This window comes from Artibeus jamaicensis, unplaced genomic scaffold (genome assembly GCF_021234435.1).
Source record: "Artibeus jamaicensis isolate MK-2021 breed Jamaican fruit bat unplaced genomic scaffold, CSHL_Jam_final contig_793, whole genome shotgun sequence".
Classification (NCBI taxonomy): Eukaryota; Metazoa; Chordata; class Mammalia; order Chiroptera; family Phyllostomidae; genus Artibeus; species Artibeus jamaicensis.
In genome coordinates, this window is record NW_026521975.1 from 782,877 (window position 1) to 801,357 (window position 18,481).

The window sequence follows — 18,481 nt, forward strand, 5'->3', positions numbered from 1 at the left end:
CCTTCCAGGGAGTGGAGTTTAACTTCTGACATTGCACGGAGCTCCACAAGAACGAGTGTCAGCTGAGCTAATCACATAAAAGAGAGTCTACTTGTCACTAGATAATAAGGGCTGAAGGATGAAGAGAAACAGAAGCCAAGGCTCCTCTCTTCCAGTTGTTTAAAACCTAAAATGCGTAACAGAATGAAGACCTATATCAAGTTGACATTGAAGAAAAATTGGAGGGGTGACAAGATAGTGTTGTACATTGGTAATATTTTAACAAACTCTGCCAAAATGCTAAGAGAGGCAATTCAAGTAACCCAAGTTATTCTGATTTCAAAGGTTATTCATATGATGGGACCTGGAATAGGTTTCTCTCTTCTTCTAGGAAGAAAATTCAGTTAAAACTAAGTCATCATTTCCTGTTACCTGTATAGGCTGCTCACCTGTGGAGTGGCCCCCGAGGGGTGATGGTCTCTGGGAGGTAGTCAACTAGGGGGGCCCAGCACCCCCCAGTAGAAGGCATCGGTAAGGGCTGTGGCTGTTTGGTCTCTGTGATAGTTAAAAGCCAGCCTGTGTAGGGAGATATTGGGTCATCTGTAGGGTGAGAAAGACAGCATGTTTTATTTTTAGGGAGACAATTTTGTTTTCCCTACTTGGTGTTTTTAGAAAGAATCTTACAAATTCATGCTTGTAAAAATAACTTTCTAACTGTTCAATTTGGTGAGTATGAATTATATAATCAAATGGGTTAGAATTACTTGATTAGGTTTCTTTCATCACTTTATTTTTTGAATGTTTAATTTATAGTTATTTGTCATAGAGCAATAGAAAATACAGATACACAAAAAGAAAAACATTAAATCATATGAATTTCTATAACTGTGAAAACTTTCTCTTTTTCTAATCTCCCCTATCTCAGTAAAATACAGCCTCATATTTCCAGTTTGCTCAGGACAGGAGCCTCAGGTCTTTTCTGATTTCTCTCTCACAGCTCACATTCAACTCAGAATTATGATGATGATGGTGACAGTAACAATAATAAAAATAGAGACATTTGAACTAGCACAGAGAGTACTTTATGCCAGGCACTGGCCTACTCATTTCCCATATTAATAGCCCAATTAGAAGTATGAATTATCCCTATTTTATAGAGGAGAAACTGAGGTTAAGTGACTAGCCACCCTCCACATCTTTAAAATACATTTACAATAAGACCACTTTCCCCCATCTCCACCATTAGCACCCGAGTCTGAGCCACCATCTCTCTCACAGGACACTGGGGAATAGCCTCCTTACTGTCTTCTGCCTTATACTTCTGCCCTTTTATAGTCTCTGTTCCACAAAGTAGCCAGAGACATCTTATGTCTTATTTTATTTTACTTTATTTTGGTATAATTGACCAGAGGAACCCTTTTATTTACTAATTAAAAAAAAACATTTTCAGTTAGTTTTTAAAAATTTTATCTAACTATTTTTCAAGTACAGTTTTCTGTCTATTTCTCCCATCCCAGCCCATCCCGCCCCATGCTCCCCACCTCCCTCCCATTTCTACCCCTCTTAGTTCTCGTCCCTGTGTCCTTTATACTTGTTCCTCAAAATCCCTCCCCATTTTTCCCCTTAAATTCCCTCCCCTCTCCCCTCTGGTCGCTGTCCCCATTTTCTATTTCAGTTTCTTTGTTTTTATTTTGCTTGCTTGTTTGTTTTGTGGTTTAGCTTCCTGTTGAAGGTGAGATCATATGGCATTTGTCTTTTAACACCTGGCTTATTTCACTCAGCATAATGCTTTCCAGTTCCATCCATGCTGTTGCAAAGGGTAGGAGCTCCTTCCTTCTCTCTGCTGCATAGAATTCCATTGTGTATATGTACCACAATTTTTTTTTATCCATTCATTTACTGATGGGCACCTAGGTTGCTTCCGGCTCTTGGCTATTGTAAATTGTGCTGCTGTGAACATTGTGGTGCATAGGATCTTTGAGATTGGTGTTTTAGGGTTCTTAGAATATAATCCTAGCAGTGGAATTGCTGGGTCAAAAGGCAGGTCCATTTTTAGTTTTCTGAGAAAATTCCATCCTGTTTTCCATAATGGTTGTACCAGTCTGCAATCCCACCAACAGTGAACTAGGGTCCCCTTTTCTCCACAACCTCTCCAACATTTGTTGTTTGTTGCTTGGTTTATGATAGCCATCCTGACCTGTGTAAAGTAATATCTCATTGTGATTTTAATTTGCATCTCTCTGACGGCTAGCGATATTGAGCATCTTTTCATGTGTCTCTGGATCCTCTGTATGTCCTCCTTAGAGAAGTGTCTGTTTAAATCCTTTTCCCATTGTTTAATTGGGTTGGTTGTCTTCTTAGAGTAAAGTCGTGTAAATTCTTTGTATATTTTGGAGATTAAACCTTTGTCTGAGGTATCATTGGCAAATATGTTTTACCATACAGTTGGTTGTCTTTTTAATTTAATACTGTTTTCTTTAGCCACGCAGTAGCTTTTTATTTTGATAAGATCCCATTTGTTTATTCTTTCCTTTACATTCCTTGCTCTAAGGGACATATCAGTAAAAATGTTGCTGCATGAAATATCTGAGATTTTCCTGCCTATGTTCTCTTCTAGGACTTTAATGGTTTCATGGCTTGTATTTAAGTCTTTTACCCACCTTGAATTTATTTTGGTGTATGGTGTAAGTCGGTGTTCAAGTTTCATTTTTTTGCACATAGCTGTCCAGTTCTCCCAACACCATTTTTTAAAGAGGCTATCTTTACTCCACTTTATGTTACTGCCCTCTTTGTTGAATATTAATTGTTAGTCAATTTTTTTAAAAGGTAGTAAATCAACATTTCAAGAACCTAATCTAAATATGTACTTGACAATGAAGTTCATCTGAGTATGGAGTGAACAGTTTTCAAAAAAGCCATCGAATATATCATCAAATACCTATTCTGTGACCTTTTGTTGAATAGAATCATTAACAAAAAATGAAGATTTGTTACTATGAAAACAAATCTGTAGTATAGTGGTATGGATCTTGGGTATAAGCATAATCGGTTGAATCAAGTTAAGATGTTGAAAATCTAATAAGAAATTTGCATGTGTATGAAAGTCTATAAGCCAGTTGACTCAAGAGCAACTGAGATATCTAATCAGTTTGGTGAGATCAGATTTAAATCTTTCTTTTGGAAGGCAATTACCAGTTATAATTCTATGCCTAAGAGCCCAATTTTAAAAATTGTAAAAAGCAATCAAAACTACATCCAAAAAGCCATTTTTTTCCAGCTCAATTTTGGCACCATGAGGAGAAATTTTAAAAAGCAGCTATGACCATCACAGATGAAAACAAAATAAATATTTGTTATAGTGTTTTTACCAAATTCTATGTCCTATACCCAGAACTAAGAGATACACTTTAAAGGAATCAAGTGGCAGTGATATTCCTGACATAAAACTCGCAGCCACAGTGCGTTATGTTTTATCACACAATGCTTGCCACATACTGGGGAAGTATTTGACTGCTTAATGTTTTCATGATTCAGTTTTTCTGCATTCAAATTTTGGTTTACAAAGTATTTTGCAGTAACCAGACTTTTCTTGAACCAACAGCTCTCTATTTCTTGGTGCTATTCTCCCCATCAGTAAATCCAGTCCCTCCTGGAACTCAGCTCCCGAGGTCTGTCAGGTGTTGGATGGTACTGACACAGACCCTGATGGGGCACAGAAGACAGGAAAACACAGATAACTTTACCTAAGACTGATGGTTCTAGTAATGTTTTAAATGGACATAGCTGTAACTTTATGTAAATTAGAGGTTGATAGTTATATATAGATTTTAGACAATTCTCCCATTGGTATTTCGAATGGCATAAAGTTTCCTCTCTGTGTAGTAAGAGGTAGAGAAGGGCAGCTGAGCTGGGAGGGCAGCAGGACTACTTAGCTCTTACCCCACTCCACACATTTCCCCATAAAATAAAGCATTTTAAAACAACAGCTGCAAAGGCCCAAGACAATGATTTACAAAATGAATCTAAAACATGAAATATCATCATATTTATGATTTTCACCAAAGTATACAAATAAATTATACCAGTTACTTTACCAATTTCTTAGCATACCTAAATGTCTTTGACTGCAGAATTTCTGTGACTAGTGACCAAATAACACTCTTTACCTGATCAGTATCTATGGATGCTATCCAGGGCTCTAACAAAATCAAAGAAAGTGTTGATTTTGGTTTTTGTCAACTTCCCAGGAAACAAATAATGTCTGTGACAATTATATATCACGTTTTAGCATGTTTTTCACTTGGCAACCAAGACTACGCTTTTGCAACATTGGTTTTATAATGGGACAATTTCTTCCCCAACCACATCACCAGGGGAAAAATGCCAAAAATATAAAAATGCAGATTTGGGTAGCAGATTGAAATTTTGTAATTTTGATTTGTCCATTGTCTGACTTCTTATTTTTCAGATGCTGACTCTATGCTCCTGCATAGTGAATGGTATTAAGTGGTCATTTAATATTTATGGCCTTCCTTTTATAATTAGAATAAGAATAATCAAAATTTTCATGTTTAATTCTCCAACCATCTGGATTCCACTTGAAACCCCACAGCCTGGTGGTACTTACTTTTATCCTCATCATATGACCCTCCAGAGCTATTGCTGTATCTTGACTCCAGGCGAGTGTGGGCTCTGATGACGTTACTAAACCTTCAAATACAAGAATAGCCATCATCAAACACTGACGTGTGTTATGGGTATGTGCTGTTCTCGTAAACACATCCTGTTATTTAGTGGTTGAGTTTTTGGTAGCTAGTTCCAATGAAGCTTTTCCTAAAGAAAAACTATAAAAATTACACCTCAAACATTTATTTTTCCCTAGAGAGGGCCAGTGATCACCTTTACTCCTAAGCCCAAGTTCAAACCTAGAACAGATAAACATTTTAAGTCTAATATTTGAATTGAACTAGAGAACTATAACATTTGTTTGGAAAGAAAATGGGGTAATACCGAATAATATACATCCCTTATTCACACGGTGGCCTGGCAGATGGTGGGTGGTCAGTAAATAAGTGCTGACTGAGAGTTCTGGCCAAGATGGAGGTGTAGGTAGAAACCCTTCAATTCCTTGCACAACCAAAAGGAGAATAACAACTAATCTAAAATCAATAAACAACCAGAAGTGCCAGGAAATCAAACTGCATGGAACTCTGACAACCAAGGAATTAAAGAAACAATCAAACAGAACCACCAGACCAGTAAGAACTTGCCATGAGGCAGCGAACCATGCGGGCGGGGCTGGCTGAAGGCGAAACTGAGATTCAGAGCTTGCTGTGGACGATGACAGTTGCTGTGGTGGGAGAAACTCCCAGTTTCACGGGAGAGTTTTTTGGAAAGTGGGCTAGAGACGGGTATGTGGGCTCCATTGTTCCCTCTCTGGCCCCGCTCCCACATAAGCCCACAGCGCAGCAAAGAGGGGGTTGCCCAGCCCTGATGAATAGCTAAGGCCTCACCCCCTTACAACTTAACAGGTATGCTGAGACAAAGAAATATGGCCCAAATGAAATAACAGAGTAAAACTTCAGAAAGGGAGCTAAATGATGAGGAGACAGCCAACCTATCTGATGGAGAATTTAAAGCCCTGGTAATCAAAATGCTCACAGAACTGACTGATCTTGGTTGAAAGATGAGAAAACAAATGAAAGATAACCAAAATGAAATAAAGCAAAATATTCAGGGTACCAACAGTGACAGGAAAGAAACCAGACTCAAAGCAGCAATTTGGAACAAAAGGGGAAAATAAACATCCAACTGGAACGAGAATGGAGAAACAAGAATTCAAAAACATGAAGAAAGACTTAGGAACTGCTGGGACAACCTAACAATGTTCCAATATCTGAATTATAGAATTCAATCAATCAATCATATCTATCAATATCTGAATTATAGGGATGCCAGAAGGAGAAGGACAACAGCAAAAAATTAAAAACTTACTTGAAAAAATAATGAAGGAAAACTTTCCCAATCTGGCAAAGAAAAAAGACTTCCAGGAAGTTCTGGAAGCCCAGAGAGTCCCAAAGAAGTTGGACCCAAGGTGGAATACACCAAGATACATCATCATTAAGTTACCCAAGATTAAATATATAGAGAGAATTCTAAAAGCATCAAGAGGAAGGGAGAGTTACCTACAAAGGAGTGCCATAAGACTATCAGCTGATTTCTCTAAACAAACATTGAAGGCAAGAAGGGGCTGGAAAGAAGTATTCCAAGTCATGAAAGGCAAGGACCTACATCCAAGATTACTCTATCCAGAAAAGCTATAATTTAGAATGGAAGGGCAGAATAAAGTGCTTCCTAGATAAGGTCAAGTTAAAGGAGTTCATCATCATCAAGCCATTATTATATGAAATGTTAAACAGACTTATCTAAAAAAAAAGAAGATAAAAAATATGAACAATAAAATGATAACAAGCTCACAACTGTCAACAAATGAACCCAAAAGAAAAGAAAAACAATGAAAACAAAATCTAAGCAAACAACTAGAACAGGAGCAGAATCAAAGAAATGGACATCGCATGGAGGGATTTCAGTGGGGAGGGGGAAAGGAGGAATAGCAGAGAAAAGGTACAGGGAAGAAGAAGCCAATTAGTAAGCATAAAAGAGACAGGAAGAGATAAATAATGGTATAGGAAACAGAGAAATCAAAGAACTTATATGTACAACTCACGGACATAAACTAAGGGGGGGGAATGCTGGAGGGTTGGGGGTGCAGGGCAGAGAGGGGATAAAGGGAGAAAAAATTGAGAAAACTGTAATAGCATAATCATAAAAAATACTTAAAAAAATACAAGTGCTAAATGATTGAAGGGTGAAAGTTGACAGAGCTGGAAATACAGAAAAAGTGGTTTATAACGCATCTTGCCCTTTACTGGCTTTAAAGTTTCTCTTAAAATGACTGGAGAGTTTTTAGGGAAAGGTAACTAGTTGGGCTCTAAATTAACCACAAGGGCTCTTTCAGTCTGGCTTTTCTGTGGCTTAAGAAGTAACTACCAGCCACCCTTGCAAAAAAAAAAAAAGTGGTACAAGTGTACTAACTTCACACATATAGCTCATTTACTCTCACTCATTCATCTCTGAGAGAAGCACTATTTGCTTTATGAGTGAGGGAACAGGCCAAGTGAGTGTAAGCAGCTTGTCCAGTGTCCAGCAGAGATAGTTTTGGTGCCAGGCAAGAGGGTGAGTCATAGGGCTTTAGGACTGAACTCTCCCTAGCTCTGTGACCTCAGTCAAGTCCTTTATCTTTTTGAGGATGCTGTTTCTATACCTGCCAAAAAGAAACAATAATACTTTACCATTTATTTTGTTGAGGTTGTAGAAATCAAAAGAAACACTGCGACAATATTTCTGACACTGCAAGACACCATGGAACTCCAAATATTAATTATTATATTTCTACTTTGGATTTCTACAACACTTTTTCTCTTCAGGGCACCAAAGCCTTTCACATAAATAGCTTTTGAATATCATCTGACGACCTACAAGGTAGGGCAAGGGTGTGACTGAGAGGAAATGGTATGTCTATATTTACTTCATACAAAATGACACAAAGCAGATTTTATCTATTGTACTTAACACATATGCAGACAAAGAAAACAGCTAAGGCAATCTATTAATATCTGGAAAATTCAAGCCAAAGTTGGGGAATGCCTCTACATTACTGACTGTTCTGCCCTAGTTGACAGCAGATCAATACCCTATTTCACTCTAGAAAATGCAGGGCTCCAGCTGTCCTCACCAGCATGGAGAAAGTGATGTTGCAGGAAAAAGTACTGGATGTGCCACTAAGATGCTTACCTTGTCCCAGGTGTGTAACCTCAGAACACAGTATCTGTGATTGGATTTGCTAAATAAGTAAATGCATGATCTATAATGACTACAAAGACTATAGTGACTTTGGTTTTATTTACTTCTTAGGTATTTGTAGCAGCTTTTTTTTTTTCCTCCTGACATAGCCATCTTTTCCCCAGTAACTCTGTATTTCAAACATTCTTTATTGTCCTGTCTTTTGGGCTGTTATGTTGTGAATCCATACAACAGAAACTCAAGGACATTTGCCTAGTTTTATACAAATCAGGCCATGTAATCATCTAAATCAGACTGGCACTTAGGAAATCAAAAAAGTGACAACCTATAAGAACTTCTGAATAAGTCCTTCAATCATATTTATTCTGGACTTCTGGTAAAGATGGAGGCATAGGCAGACACACTGTGCCTCCTTACGCAACCAAAGGAAGGACAACAACAAATTTAAAAACAAAAAAAATAACCAGAACTGTCAGAAAATCAAACTGTATGGAGTTCAACAACTAAGAAATTAAAGAAGAAACATTGATCCAGACCAGTAGGGGGATTGGAGACGGGCAGCAGGATGTAAAGGACAAGTGTTAAGGCAGTGACTGGAGGACCAGACAAGGTGGTGGCTGGCAGAGCAGGTGGTCCCATATTCATGTGTGGATAAACTGGGAGGAACACCTGGGGAGCAAGATAGACCGCACAACCCAGGGTTCCTGTGCAGGGAAATAAAGCTTCAAAACTTCTGAATGAAAAAACTTATGGGGGTTGCCGTGATGGGAAAAACTCACAGTCTCATTGGAGAGTTCCTTGGAGAGACCCACAGGGTCCTAGAACATACACAAACACACCCTCCCAGGAATCAGCACCAGAGGGGCCCGATTTGCTTGTGGGTAGTGGAGGAAGTGACTGAAAGATGATGGAGATTTGAGCAAATGGCACTGTTCCTTCTCAGACCCTTCCCCCACATACAGCACCACAATGCAGCAACCTGGATTGCCCCGCTCTGGCAATACCTAAGGCTTCGCCTCTTAATTGTATAACAGATGTGCCAAGACAAAAAAAAAAAAATTGCCCAAATGAAAGAACAGATCAAGCTCTAGAAAAAATACAACTAAGCCATGAAGAGATAGCAACCTATCAGATGCAGAGTTCAAAACACTGGTAATCAAGATGCTCACAGAATTGGTTGAGTATGGTTGCAAAATAGAGGAGAAAGTGAAGGCTATGAAATGTGAAATAGAGGAAAATGTACAGGGAACCAACAGTGAAAGGAAGAAAATTGGTACTTAAATTAATGGTTAGGAGCAGAAAGAAGAAATACACATTCAACTAGAATAAAATGAAGAAACAAGAATTCAAAAAAAAAAAAAAAAAGGGAGAAGCTTAGGAACCTCCAGGACAACTTTAAACATTGCAATATCCAAATCATAGGGATGCCAGAAGCAGAATAAGAATCACGAGAAACTGAAAACTTATTTGAACAAATATTAGAGAAGAATTTCCCCAATCTGGCAAAGTAAATAGACTTCCAAGAAGTCCAGGAAGAGTCCCAAAAAAGTTGAACTCAAGCAGGCACACAACAAGGCACATCATAATTAAGTTATGCAAGATTAAAGATAAGGAGATAATCTTAAAAGCAGCAAGGGAAAAGGAGAAGTTACCTACAAAGGAATGCCCTTAAGACTATCAGCTGATTTCTCAAAAGAAACTTTATAGGTAAAAAGGGGCTGGAAAGAAGTATTCCAAGTCACGAAAGGCAAGGACCTATATCCAAGATTACTCTATCAAGCAAAGCTTTCATTTAGAATAAAAGGGCAGATACAGTGCTTCCCAGATAAGGTGAAGTTAAGGAGTTCATCATCTCTGAGCCCTTAGTATATGGAATGTTAAAAGGACTTATCTAAGAAAAAGAAGATGATCAGAAATATGAACAGTAAAATGACAACAAACTCACAACTATCAACAACTAAACCTAAAAAAATCAAAAACCAAAAACAAACCAAGCAAACAACTAGAACAGGAACAGATTTACTGAAATAAAGATCACATGGAAGGTTATCAGTGGGGAGTGGGAGGGAGGAGGATGGGGAAAAGGTACAGGAACAAGAAGCATAAATGGTAGGTACAAAATAGATGGGGTGGTTAAGAATAGTATGGGAAATGTAGAAGCCAAAGAACTTACATGTATGACCCATGGACATCAACTAAGGTGAGGGGAAATGTCAGTGGGAGGAGTAGTACATGACAGAAGGAAATAAACGGGACAACTGTAATAGTATAATCAACAAAATACATTTAGAAATCACATTCACTCTGATAAAGGCAAAGTTATAAACAGAACATGGAGAACCAAGACACCATTCGGCAAGAACAAAAACAGGGTGCCGAAAGACTATACACCTGGAGGCTTGCATGGGATGCTCCTAGCTGCTCAGGTACTGTCATGTACTGTGGTTTTACAGTTGTGTCCTGGAGGTTCAGGAAGACCTACAGCATGCATGGTAATTCTCTTTTGCTTTTGAAGATGAATCTTAAAGGAGTGTTAGGTAGCATTTAGGACAAAAAGGTAAAGTGGAAGAGCAAGCCACTTCCAGACAACCTTTTTGTTCAGGAGAAGATGGAAAGCACAGTGCAGTAAAGTGCATGCTTGGCAAAGAAAAAACAAAAACTGACTCCCAAGAGTCAAATCTGTTCTTTCTCTTTGCTTCCCTGGGTTGGGAAAGATAATTTTGGGCCTGGCCCCTAGAGAAATTTCAAGGATTAAGTAGAGTGAATAGTCTTTTAATGTTAAAAAATACACAATTAGAAATATATAATTAAAATAGCTCTGATAAGAGAAAAAATAGAAGGACAAAAATGTTCCCCCAGTTTTATCTGGATGATTTAGCCTAGATTAATACTTAGGAAACTGTCTGTAGATTATTGATCTCTATCCTTTTATGGTTGCAGATTGTCAGAAACTTACACAGCTGATGTTTATTGCTTTTAGTTCCCTGTGAAAAATGCTTTCATGGAATTACATATTTATAAAATAAGGTTTTATTAGGGGTTGGTGCATTGAAAATAGAATTGTTTCTTCATATTTTAAAAACTGCTTTGAACTGTAATTTTAATAAAAAGATGTGTTTACTTTGTTGTTTAGTTTTTAAAAATTACATAATAAACCCTTCTTTGAGTTTAGAGTTACTTCTTATTAGTAGTTTCTGATGAATCGTTTGTTAGTGTTGATGTGCTGAAAGTTATAAAATTCACTGTAGTTTTTCTTTTTACTTTGGCTATTGAGGAACTCAAGGTCAGGATAATATTAACTTTTAGTGGTTTTCCTTAGTCAGAACTTTTGCCACAACTATGTTATTCTCCTCTTAACTTGGTTCTTATTCTTTTACCCTTGTTTTACTGGTTCTTTTACTTTAAGCTGCCTGAATTTTGTGGCAGTCAGTATGGCATTATTAAATATTTCTGAATAACATCAGAGAACAGTCTGTCCAGTCATAAAGCACAGGGCATCAGAGCTGCTGCTTTGTGCAACTCCATCACACCCCCTGGACCCCAGCAGTGTATTCTTGTCACAAGTATCCCCAGGTCACAAGTAACAGCAGCCAAATCAGTATTTATGACCATTCTTATCTCTGCAGACTCTTTGTCTACAAGGATTGTAAAGAAGAGAATAAAGAACTGTCTTCTGTAATGGAGTTAGCAAGAAGGAGGAAGAAAGTGGGCTGGGTGGACAACTTATCTACTTCTGGGGCTGTTATGTTTCTTCAATTTTCATTCACATATTGAAACATGTAAAAATGCCTACTATGTGCAGTGTAGTAGGCTAATCATTAAGGACAGAAATATGTGTAAAAGATACATGGTCTCTGTTTTCCATGAATTAAAATCTAATGGTCAAAACAAGCACATGTGCAAGTAACTAAATCAACATGTCGGGGTCTTCAAGGAAGGAAGCTGATAAGCAGGTTGAAGAGAGAAAGGTGTCTTAGGCTGAGGGCACAGTCTGCTTCCATAGCCAGGAGACTGCATTAGAGAAATAGGGGAAGTGGAGTACAGTGGCACTGGAACAGTGGTATCCTTTGGGATTCAATATTCACATACATATGATCATGTGTATAAATATGATCAACCAATTTATCTTCAGTTAGATAAAATGACAGCATGAAAAAATTAGATGTGTATGAGTATGTATAATATATAGGTAAAACCTGCACTAGAATTTCCAAGTGTCAATGGAGACGCAGTAACAGAGGAGAATGTCAAGAGCTAGACAAGACAGCATCTCTTAAAGATGCTCTCTGTTCTTGGTGACTTCCGGCCAAGATGGAAGTGTAGGTAGACACACTGTGCCTCCTTGCACAACTAAATAAGGATAACAACAATTTAGAAACAAAATAAGCCAGCACTGACAGAAAAATGAACTGTATGGAAGTCCAACAACCAAGGAGTTAAAGTAGACACATTCACCCAGACCAGTAGGAGGGTGGAGAATGGTCGTGGGAAAAAAAAAGCAGCAGCTGGTGGACTCCCAGCCTCATAGAAGAGTTTGTTGGAGAGACCCACAAGGTCTCAGGATGTACACAAACCCACCCACATGGGAATCAGCACCAGAAGGGCCCAGTTTGCTTGGGAGACGTGGTGGAAGGGACTGAAATCCGGCAGAGAGCAGAGGAGGGTGCCATCATTCCCTCTCAGACCCCTCCCCCACATATGGCGTCAAAACCCAGTGACTCGGTTGCCCTGCCCAGGAAAACACCGAAGATTCTGCCCCTCACTACATTAAGACAAAAAAAATGACAGAACAGATCGAAGCTCCAGAAAAAATACAACTAAGTGACGAAGAGATAGCTAACCTATCAGATGCATAGTTCAAAGAACTAGTGATCAGGATGTTCACAGAATTGGTTGAATTTGGTTGCAAATTAGATGAAAAAAATGAAGACTATGCTAAGTGAACTAAAGGAAAATGTACAGGGAACCAATAGTGATGGGAAGGAACCTGGGACTCAAATCAGTGGAGTGGAACAGAAGAAAGAAACATCCAAGCAGAAGAGAATGAAGAAACAAGAATTCAAAAAAATGAGAAGAGGCTTAGGAGCCTCCAGAACATCTTTAAACATTCCAACATCTGAATTATAGGGGTACCAGAAGGGGAAGAGGAACAGCAACAAGTGGAAAACTTATTTGAACAAATCATAAAAGAGAACTTCCCCAATCTTGCAGAGAGTCCTAAAGAGGAACATCATAATTACATCTCCTCCTATAGAAGACCCAAGGAAGAACACACCAAGGAACATAATTACATTACCTAAGATTAAAATGAGGGAGAGAAACCTAGAAGCAGCAAGAGATAAGGAGACAGTCATCTACAAAGGAGTTCCCATCAGACTGTCAGCTGATTTCTCAAAAGAGGCCTTACAGGCAAGTAGAGGCTAGAAAGAAGTATTCCAAGTCATGAAAGGCAAGGACCTACGTCCAAGATTACTCTATCCAGCAAAGCTTTCATTTAGAATGGAAGGGCAGATAAAGTGCTTCTCAGATAAGGTCAGGTTAAAGGAGTTCATCATCACCAAGCCCCTATTATACAAAATGTTAAAGGAACTTACCTAAGAAAAAGAAGATAAAAAACATGTACAGTAAAATGATAGCAAACTCACAATTATTAACAACCACACCTAAAATAAAAACAAAAGCAAACTAAGCAAACAACTAGAACAAGTACAGAACCACAGAAATGGAGATCACATGGAGGGTTAGCAACAGGGGAGTGGAAGGAGAGATGGGGAAAAGGTACAGAGAATAAGTAGCATAAATGGTAGGTAGAAAATAGACAGGGGGAGGTTAAGGATAGTATGGGAAATGTAGAAGCTAAAGAACGTATAAGCATGACACATGGACATGAACTAAAGGAATAGAATGTGGGTAGGAGAGGGTGTGCAGGGTGGCGGGGAGTGAAGGGGGAAAATGGGACAACTGTAATAGCATAATCAATAAAATATATTTTAAAAAGATGCTTTCTGTTCTTAATATTATAAAGAGAGCTGGTTCTTCATTTTCAAGGCCACCTCTAAAAACGTAGGCAGGACACTTAGAACTCTTGTTCTAAAGGGGCCTCTATGACATTGAAATCAAGAACAATCTAACAATAGCCAGAGGTGAGAGGGGAGGGGACAGTGGGGAGAAGGGTTTTCAGGAACTACTATAAAGGACACAGGGACAAAACCAAGGGGGAGGGTGGAAGCAAGGGAGTGAGGTGGGTTTGGTTGGGGTGGGGGGATGGTGGGGAGAAAATGCAGACAACTGTAGTTGAACAACAATAAAAAGTTAAAAAAAAATAAAACAAAGTAATTTAGAAAGATTGAAAATAAGAAAAAAAATAAAGGGGCCTCTATAGTGAGATGTTAATATGTAAAAAGGTAGCGCCTTTCTACCCCAGATAAAATTAAGATGAACTGTTCAGACTAGACAACAAATGATAAAGAATGCCCTACTTCAGCTAGAAAGTAGAAACATCTTTAGAGAAAAAAATTTTTTTTTACCATGAGGTAGTTTTCCAAAGAAGGCACTAGCCAATATAGATTTAAAAAAAAATCACAGGTTAATTACTAATGTACTGCCACTGACATATGGAATATGAAAAACATTCATTTCTGAGAAAGGAAGAGCTTTCTCAGGCAGCTGAAGGACAAGGCGTACAACTCATGATCTATTAAGTTTGGGCTTCTGCTCTGAAGGAAAGCTCACATCAATGAGCCTCTGCTTAAAGGCAGTGCAGCAACTTAGCAGTGCACGTGCTGGAATGGAGAATGAACCTTCACAGCTCCTGCCGCAGGCAGCCTGATGTCAGAGCGTCTCACACCTGCAGCCCCTGCCTTGTGCCACGCCCAGCATGCAGTCCAGGGACAGCCATCAGGCCTGCAGGGGATGGCGGGCTGAGGTACTTCCATGATTTAATCCATTGCATTCTCTCCAACATGAATTTGTGTCTCATCCTTGTTACTCATTTCTTAAGTGAAAGGACTCCCCATTCCTTTTCATTAGAAAATGCTCAGCCTAAGCAGTTTTTAACTCCATGGAATCACCCTAAATTTTATTTTTTTAATTGGAGTACTGTCATCTTTTTTGGCTGTGTCTCTGCTCTTCACAATCAACTAGGAAACAGTGATCCGGGCTTTATTTACTTTTGAGTAGGTCCTGGGCATTGAAGGCACAAATGTGGGCAAAAGAAATATTATCATCAAAGAACCTATGGAAAGGGGACTGAGACTTATTTGAGCAGAGAAAGGCAGTGTTCTTGGTTAACCAAGACATGACAAAGGTAAAATAAGAATGATGATGTTTCATAAAATTCAGTTCAAGAAAACTACTCTGTCTCTAAGAAATTATTCAACACTCAGACTTGAAAACTTCACATGGAAATGCCCACTGATTCCAGATGCTCTTTTGCTACTAGCAGGACAACTGGTGGATCTGTTTAGACCTAAGATGAGTAGGATGAGATGAGGAGTCAGCCACCAGAACAACATCCCTCTAACCCTTCTCTTCTCTGGCTCTCTTCAGGAAGAAGTCCTTATCTTCAGGGATACACAGAGCACAGTTAGCACATCAGTCTGTTTCTAAGAACAAAGAAGGACGTGTGTGTATGTGCATATGAAATTTATGAAGCCTAAGTTTTTATTGCTGCCTCTGTACAGATTGCTGTTGAAAGTTAAACTGGGTATTAAGCCAATTTGTACACAAACCTCTCATCAGACTCCTTCAAGATCTTGCCTTCCTCGGCATCTGGGAAACTGTCCTGGCCGGCAACCACGGTGTTGCTGCTGGAGGTGGTTCCTGTGAATTAGGAGGAGGACACTTAGGGGAAAAATGCCTATGGAGGGGTCAAGCTCAAGTCTGAAGTATTCCAAGAAAGGATTTTCTGTGAAATCTCATGTTTGAAGAATGCCTTCTATCTTCTGCACAATCTCAGACATTCTAAACAAACTCCAAGCCCACACCACTGAAATGGGAGAATCCCAGGCATCTGTTACGGTCAAACCTAATTCCTGAACTCTCCTATAAACTGAAGCTACAGCCTTCCTGAAATCCTTTATTAGGTAATTAGTTTATTTGCAGTGGTGTCTCTGCTGTTAGTTGCTTTAGCATTCCTGGGTCCTGGAGTTTCTGGGTCCTGATGTTAATGAAGCAAGTCTAAGCTCCTAGAGCTTCTGCCCCCTAGGCCACTGCTTGTCTGCAGGAACAATGCTCTGGAAGCAGACAGTGTGGCAAACAGAGGGTGGGAGAGACTAGGGCAGGGGAGACATCTGAAGGCAGTCATGGTATCAGATAAACCAAAGTGAAGCTGGCTTCGGCGAATTTGAGGAGGATGGTATATATTTTACAAATGATGCTGCAAGGTCAATTTATTGAAAGTAATGATACTGTTGGCATTTTAGTCAATCCTGAGAGAATATTCACCAAGGGAATCCTGTAGACACAAGAAGGAAGGTACAGAACTGAGACTTTTAAGTGACTGTGCTGTCCTGCCTGGGACCAGCCTGAAGCACAAATCTCTGGGCATGTGAGCACTTGGGCTGCCGATAGTCAGCTTTCCTTATAAAATCATTTCGCTAACCCAGCAATGCCGTTAAGAGTCTCAGCTATTCGTAAGCCATCTCTCTTTTTTTCAAGTTATTTTTCAATTACAGTTGGCATACAGTATTATGTTACTTTCAGGTATACAACATAATGATAAGACATTTATATGCCTTATGAAGTTACCACCCCATAAGTCTAGTATCCACTTGACACCACACATAGTTATTATAACATTATTGACTGTATTCCCTATGCTGTACTCCCCATGACTATTTTAAAACTGTCAATTTGTACTTCTTAACCCTTTTACCTTTTCACCCCCCCCCTCTGGCAACCATCAGTTTGTTCTGTTTTGTGTATTCGTCTATTTTGTTTTTAGATTTCACACACCTACAAATAAGATTGTATGGTATTTGTTTCTGACTTCCTTCACTTGGCATAATGCCTTCTAGGTCCATTTATGCTCTTGCAATTTAAGCCACCTCTTAAAGGAAAACGTACACCAGAATCAGAAGTAACAACACACATGCATATCCTTTTAGTGTTCTCCACAAAGGAGCGTCAGGACCCAGACAGGCTATGCACCCTGCCTACCAGAGGCTGCTGCGGCGGCCCTGCTACTGGCAGCAAAGCGGTAGAAGGGCGGGTTGTCACAGTGCTGGACCACGGGGTTCACTGGCTCTGTCTGCTGCAGCTCAAAGAGCAGCTCCTCCATGGTCTGGATGGTGTTGTTCCGGCACAGGTATATCACAACCTTCTTAATCTGAGAAGGAAATAGAACACAGGGCATTTCCTAGATTTTTGTATAACAGTGCTGGGCCGTGGGCACCAAAGACCCGGCCCCACTCCCCTCCACACAGTGCTTTCACCCCGGTAGCTCAGCTTCCTGCTTCCGGTCCATCTTGGTGTGAGTATGAAAACTCACCTTGTACACATGCATGGCTGATGGGAGTGTGTATGAAAGGACTTCCCCTTCTAGTGGCTAAGTTTATGAAAAATTACTTCTGGGGCCCATGAACTCTATTAAAAAAATAAAGAATGTGCCATCTAAGGGCTTATCTTGAGAAAGGGTTTTATTTATACAAACCATGGGGGAAAGTGTGAGCTATTTTTGTTTGAAAAGGAATCCAGTACCCTGCTATTCTCTTTTCCCCTAGAAACAAGTGAATTTTAGCTGTTTGGGTGATTTTACATTTTAAAAGTGACTCTGGAGTAAAGGTCTGTGTTATTGGAGCCTTCAGAGTCAAACTCAAGGTGACAGAAGCTGCAATGAGGCTAGTGCAGCTTAAGACCCAGGTGGGCCTATGACCTCTCAGGAAACAATGACACACAAATGTCAAGTAAGTTTGAGCTTAAAATGCTGTCGTTTTTGGTGATTATATCACTTCTAACTACAAACAGGAAATACTGAGTATCTCAGAAAGATTTCTCTCTGCTTGGTTCTCTCTTCTACCAATGAAAATTTGTAGAGAAAACCTGGAATATCCTATATTTTATTGTTTCAAGAGCATCAAAGTATAAACATGAAACGTTCTTGTTACAAATAATGTTTTACTTATTTCTTTTACATAATGGGTCTAATGTTTACAGAAGGCAGCTTTCAGCAACTGCTAGAACATTCGCCCCTAAAGTCACAGGCTTCCGTGTCCAAAGGCTTGGCAAGGGGATGGCAGAGGTGTCACTAGGACACAGAACTTGTCTCGCAGGGGATAGAAGGGACCTTTTGTGCAACATGTAAATGAGCTCATGGGAGATGAGTGTGACCAACAACATTAGACATATCTACAGACATATCTATTTTACTCGGAGCAGAAGGCACATTCTGACTTGTGTTTGCGAATGGATCCATCAACAGGAGTAGTGCCTATCAAGAGCCTGGGGGCCACTCACGTAAGGCAGGAGAAGGGTGTCACTGCTGACCCCACACAGGCTGATCAGGAACTGCAGGGTGACCCTCAAGTTGTTACTCCACTTCTCGTTGTTGGCTAGCGCATTCCAAGCGTTTTCCATTTCTGGTCCAGGAACTTCATCCCCATACTGCAACAAGCAAAAGGAACACTGGCCTAAGAGACAT

General features: G+C 39.5%; 1 protein-coding gene across 11 annotated transcripts in view; it reads right to left on the reverse strand.

Moving 5' to 3' along the window:
• Nucleotides 1-18,481, reverse strand: part of FRY (FRY microtubule binding protein) — a 540,321-nt gene that overhangs the window by 116,341 nt on the left and 405,499 nt on the right. For all 11 annotated transcript variants that reach the window (XR_008392915.1, XM_053672872.1, XM_053672873.1 and 8 more), the window contains 5 exons: nucleotides 18,298-18,444; nucleotides 17,002-17,170; nucleotides 15,573-15,663; nucleotides 4,607-4,689; nucleotides 429-579 (listed from right to left, as the gene is read on the reverse strand). Coding sequence is in view for 10 of the 11 variants with exons in the window: in XM_053672872.1 (XP_053528847.1) it covers nucleotides 429-579; nucleotides 4,607-4,689; nucleotides 15,573-15,663; nucleotides 17,002-17,170; nucleotides 18,298-18,444 (641 nt within the window). In the remaining variant the exon portion in view is untranslated. The remainder of the gene's footprint in view (nucleotides 1-428; nucleotides 580-4,606; nucleotides 4,690-15,572; nucleotides 15,664-17,001; nucleotides 17,171-18,297; nucleotides 18,445-18,481) is intronic.